General features: G+C 41.4%; 1 protein-coding gene across 1 annotated transcript; it reads left to right on the top strand.

The window, feature by feature from the left end:
- Window positions 1–1,521: 1,521 nt before the first annotated feature.
- On the top strand, window positions 1,522–4,250 carry LOC137185042 (tubulin alpha-1C chain-like). Its single transcript, XM_067593258.1, has 4 exons — window positions 1,522–1,661; window positions 2,633–2,855; window positions 2,953–3,101; window positions 3,210–4,250. Exons 1-4 carry the CDS (start codon window positions 1,659–1,661, stop codon window positions 4,182–4,184), a joined length of 1,350 nt encoding a protein of 449 aa, XP_067449359.1. The 5' UTR covers window positions 1,522–1,658; the 3' UTR covers window positions 4,185–4,250.
- Window positions 4,251–5,385: the final 1,135 nt, after the last annotated feature.

Raw genomic sequence — 5,385 nt, 5'->3', positions numbered from 1 at the left:
TAAACTTTTGCACAGTACTGTATGAAAGTATATCAGCTCCCTCTTAATGGGCTTCTTTCAAGATATTTTGACATCCAAGATGTAAATAATACAATTAAATATGGTGGAATTTCATTCAGCTGCTTCAGTTTCAGGGTCCTGGTATCACTGATGCCATTAGATAAGAAAACAAGATATTGTTAAGTCTACTGAAGAGGATGACTTGATTTTCAATTGATGAATGCAGTACTGAAACTTATATGGTTAAAAAAATCATACTTATTGAACAGTTTTTGGTTTCATATTCCTGGATTATTTTAAAAGGCACTATGATTCTCACTCATCTAGTCAAACTTTCTTATTTTCATCTACAGGTCCTGCAATATTAGAAACTTATTTGAAAACATGATTTTATTCCACATTGTACTCTGATTTGGAACGACAGGTGTATTTTTTACAAACACCTGTCATCCAAACCCTGAGAGACTGGGGACCACTGGTTTAATCTATAAAAATTGTGGTGTCATGGTGCCAGATAAACAATTTATTCTCAAAGACTAGAAGACACCAACTCCACCGTGCTTCAGAAACTGTTTGTATGGACTTGTTTTGGTTATCCACATGGAGAAACTGCATTTTTAAAAACTTAAAAGGTCATTTTCTGCAAGATCTGGACTCAGTTTGACTGTATTTGTATCAATATACAGATAGTTGTTTTTTTTTTTTTAAATTGTATAATCTCATTTTTCATGGATTGTAAGTAACAATCACGTGTGTGTGTGTGTGTGTGTGTGTGTGTGTGTGTGTGTGTGTGTGTGTGTGTGTGTGTGTGTGTGTGTAAAGTACAGCACTAGAGTAAATGCACTTCACTACTGTACCTGTAAGAAGGGTTTCAAATGAAGGACTTGTACCTGTAATTGAGATGTTTTTCACACTGTTGTATTAGTATTTCTACCCAAGTAATCATCCTGAATACTTCTTCCACCACTATTTGTTGGTCAAAAAGAAGAAAAAAGGCTGGTATTAATAAACACACAAGAAACATCTTATATTGCTATATCTAATTATTTTTTACGAGATTAGTATATACATTCAACATAAAACAAAACAAAAATGTAATTTCTATTTAAATGGTATTAACTTCCACTGCTGTCAGTTAAACCTGTTGCAATGTTTACGCCCCCAGAATGATTGCCCCACTTTCAAATTGATTTTCCTAGGATGGCGAAATCATTGCCCGCCGTACTCTGTTTCTGATTGGCTAGTACTCGTTCCCTTTGTTCACATCCGGATGGGTTGGTTAGGTTTAGGTATGAGGAATGAGATTGGTTAGAGATAGAGTAAGAATATCAGGGTGAGCCAATCAGAGGCAGAGTAGGGCGGGACATGACTTCGCCATCCTAGGTAAAAAAAAAATCGCCTCCTGTAAAGCTCGTGGCGTGTCGAAAAAGATGACTGTTTTTGTTTTAACCAATGGAAAGGGGCCCACGTGACCCTCTCCAACCAATCAGAATCAGCAGCTCTTTTCCGCCGGCTAGGAAAGTATAAATAGCCCCGCCCAGCTAAAACTGGTCAGTTACTTCTTACACAGGACTCATAAAGGCCCTGCTGTGAGAGCTAACTTAGTCTCTTCCTCTTTTTTAACCCGAATCTCAACAGACTTCACTCCTCCAGGAAACATGGTGAGTATGAAAAGATAGTTTAATTTTACTTATCATCTTTTTATTTATTGAACCAAATTCAAATCTTTGAAGGGTGACATCACGTTGCACCCTGAATTAACGGTTATCAGCCTGGCTAATAAAGCAGCTTTGGCGTGAACTATTAAACTTCAATTTGACCTTTAATCCAAACAAAGGTTTAGGTGTAGGACTGCTCATCAAACTTTGGCCTTGTTGGGACGTTTAACTGTAACTTTAAACTTGATTTTTTTTGGAACATTTAAGTGTTACTAGACAGGCCACGGCCCAAATTCAAGTTCAGTCGTGTCGTGGCTGCCAGTTTCTGGCTTTTCCTGTCTGCACATTGACCCAGTTGGCGAAGGTCGCTGTGCTTTCATCCTGAAACATTCCTGTTTTATGGCCTGTATGAAGAGGCCTGGCCTTTATAAAACTGCAACCACAGGTTTTTTTAAACAAAACCTATTCACTAAAAGCTTTATGGGGGGCTTTTATATCTAATCTTTCACGGTGGACATTGTGTAAGCCCTACTACTATTGTATCAAAAAATCTACAGCTGTGTTTGGTTTTAGTATAATATTTCACCACAGAACTTTTCAGATTGTTTGCTCTCAACACAAGATCTTCTTTCTTCCTTTAACCACATCATGTGTCTGAATAATCAGCCTTTTATGTGATGTTTCTGTCTCCAAAGGGTTTTCTATTGAGTGTAAATGATTGTGCATCATGCGTCATGTGACTTTACTCATGATTTTCTGGTATCTGGTTCTTTACAAAGGAGCCTTTTTTTCCTCATCCTTGATCTGGCATTAACTCTTGAGCAGTTTTCAACGTGTGATGAATTGCCTCCAGCTTTGAATTAGTTAAAAATAGCACAAGAATTGTTTAAAACATATTTTCAGTCAACCAAACTTACTTTTTGATTGTATCAAATTAAATGCACATGGATAAATCTATCTTTTTGTTTCCACAGCGTGAGTGTATCTCAGTGCACGTTGGTCAGGCTGGTGTCCAGATTGGAAATGCCTGCTGGGAGCTTTACTGCCTGGAACATGGGATCCAGCCGGACGGACAGATGCCCAGTGACAAAACCATTGGAGGAGGAGACGATTCCTTCAACACGTTCTTCAGTGAGACTGGAGCCGGAAAGCACGTTCCCAGAGCTGTTTTTGTTGACCTGGAGCCCACTGTCATTGGTAAATGCTTATTAAAAATTATGAATACCATAGTTGGTCCATTAATTTTTTTTCCTTTGGCAGTCAAACCCTCCTATAATTTTATTATTTTCCCTAGATGAGGTTCGCACTGGGACCTACCGCCAGCTCTTCCACCCTGAGCAGCTGATCACTGGCAAGGAAGATGCTGCCAACAACTACGCCCGTGGACACTACACCATCGGCAAAGAGATCATCGACCTGGTGCTGGACAGGATCCGCAAACTGGTGGGTAATTTGATCAGGAAGAAATGATTCCTAATTGTGATTAAAAATAAAACTAGATTATATTATTGTATCTCATATTTGATTATATCTCTCCCTCTCTGTCCTCAGGCCGACCAGTGCACTGGCCTTCAGGGCTTCCTGGTGTTCCACAGCTTCGGAGGTGGCACCGGCTCCGGTTTCACCTCCCTGCTGATGGAGCGTCTGTCTGTCGACTACGGCAAGAAATCCAAGCTGGAGTTCTCCATCTACCCAGCTCCCCAGGTGTCCACTGCTGTGGTGGAGCCCTACAACTCCATCCTGACCACCCACACCACCCTAGAGCACTCTGACTGTGCCTTCATGGTAGATAACGAGGCCATCTACGATATCTGCCGTAGGAACCTCGATATCGAGCGTCCTACCTACACCAACCTGAACAGGTTGATCAGTCAGATTGTGTCCTCCATCACTGCTTCCCTTCGTTTCGATGGTGCCCTCAATGTTGATCTGACAGAGTTCCAGACCAACTTGGTGCCATATCCCCGTATCCACTTCCCTCTGGCCACCTATGCCCCTGTCATCTCTGCTGAGAAGGCTTACCATGAGCAGTTAACGGTGTCTGAAATCACCAACGCCTGCTTCGAGCCAGCCAATCAGCTCGTGAAATGCGACCCTCGCCACGGCAAGTACATGGCTTGCTGCCTGCTGTTCCGTGGCGATGTGGTTCCCAAAGATGTGAACGCTGCTATTGCCGCCATCAAAACCAAGCGCACCATCCAGTTTGTGGACTGGTGTCCCACTGGTTTCAAGGTTGGCATCAACTACCAGCCTCCCACCGTGGTTCCTGGTGGAGACCTGGCCAAGGTCCAGAGGGCTGTGTGCATGCTGAGCAACACCACTGCTATCGCAGAGGCCTGGGCTCGGCTTGACCACAAGTTTGATCTGATGTACGCTAAGCGTGCCTTTGTTCACTGGTATGTGGGTGAGGGTATGGAGGAGGGAGAGTTCTCTGAGGCCAGAGAGGACATGGCAGCTCTGGAGAAGGATTATGAGGAGGTTGGAACTGATAGTTTGGGAGACGAGGATGAAGGAGAAGAGTATTAAACAGGCATACATTCCCTGATGTGTCTAAGCTGTGCCTTTGTCAAAAATAAAGTTTTGTCAACTGTCTATTGTGTTCTCTTTATTCACTTTAATTCCACTGGACAGAAGCACTGAGCTGTCAGTAGCGACTGCATTTTACATAGAGCAGAGCCAATTGTTAACTCAGTGTTTTGTGTTTTGTTTTTTTTTTTTAAATTTGTCACTAATACTAAAATTATGCTGGTCAGCTATCAGCTACTTCTAATTGTTTAGTCAATGAAATATTAAGTAGTGAAAAGACATTCAGCCTCACAGAAGCTATGGTGATGTCTTCAATTTGATGTTTAAAATGTTAAGATATTCAACTTAGTATATACAATATATATGAAAAGAAAAAACTGCAAATCCTCACATTTAAGAGGCTGGAACCATTAAATATTTTGCTTTTTTGGCGGAAAAATGGCTGAAATGATCATCAAAATAGCTGCAAATTAACTTTCTGGTCAACCGACTAACTGTTGCAGCTCTAAACTGGTTTTCCATGACACTTTACTGAGCTCACATAATCTCGACCACTCTAAATCTGTAGCATAACCTAATAAAGTGTGTATATAAAATGTACAGTACCAGTCAGCTGACTGGTACTGTGTATATAATTTAGTTGAACCTCAAAAGGACTAATGTGCTCTGATGGAGGATCTCGCTGCTCCACTTGTTTTGGTCACTTGGGGGCAGTGCTGTTCAACAGATGCCTGGACTACCGACACCATGCTGAATTATCAGCAAACTATTCTAAATGTCAAACTACTGCAGGTAACCAGTGGAGTTTTTCTACCAGATGACATTTGCAACATCAGATGTATCATAACATTTGCAGATTCTCACATTTACTAATTAAGGTGTGACTTTTGCTTTCCTGTGAGAAGAACCGAGGCATAACCCCGGTCTGGTTTAAAATAGGGTGTGGTATTCACAGTGGCCCAAGGGAGGGACAGGGGGAGGGATGGGGGTCCCATGCTGGCAGACAGGTGGTGTTTAAAAATACTTAGTTCGGCAGTTACTAGACTGGATTTCTTGTGGATAATGAATGATATTGTATTAAGGTTGTTAATTGTGGGATAAATTTAGAAACTTGGAAAGGCAACGTATTTATGGGAGGGAAAGAGGGGAGACAAAAGACTCTTATCTGGACTGATTCACTTACAAATAACACATTCACAAG

This window comes from Thunnus thynnus, chromosome 6 (genome assembly GCF_963924715.1).
Source record: "Thunnus thynnus chromosome 6, fThuThy2.1, whole genome shotgun sequence".
NCBI classification, from domain to species: Eukaryota; Metazoa; Chordata; class Actinopteri; order Scombriformes; family Scombridae; genus Thunnus; species Thunnus thynnus.
The sequence above is the reverse complement of the archived record's forward strand: the minus strand, read 5'-3'. Positions and strand labels throughout refer to the sequence as shown.

Bases quoted from the DNA above. Each gene is read 5' to 3' on its own strand.
- LOC137185042 (XM_067593258.1), top strand. The intron at 2,856-2,952 runs GTAAATGCTTAT...TATTTTCCCTAG, and splicing joins CCTGGAGCCCACTGTCATTG to ATGAGGTTCGCACTGGGACC. The intron at 3,102-3,209 runs GTGGGTAATTTG...CTCTGTCCTCAG, and splicing joins TGGACAGGATCCGCAAACTG to GCCGACCAGTGCACTGGCCT.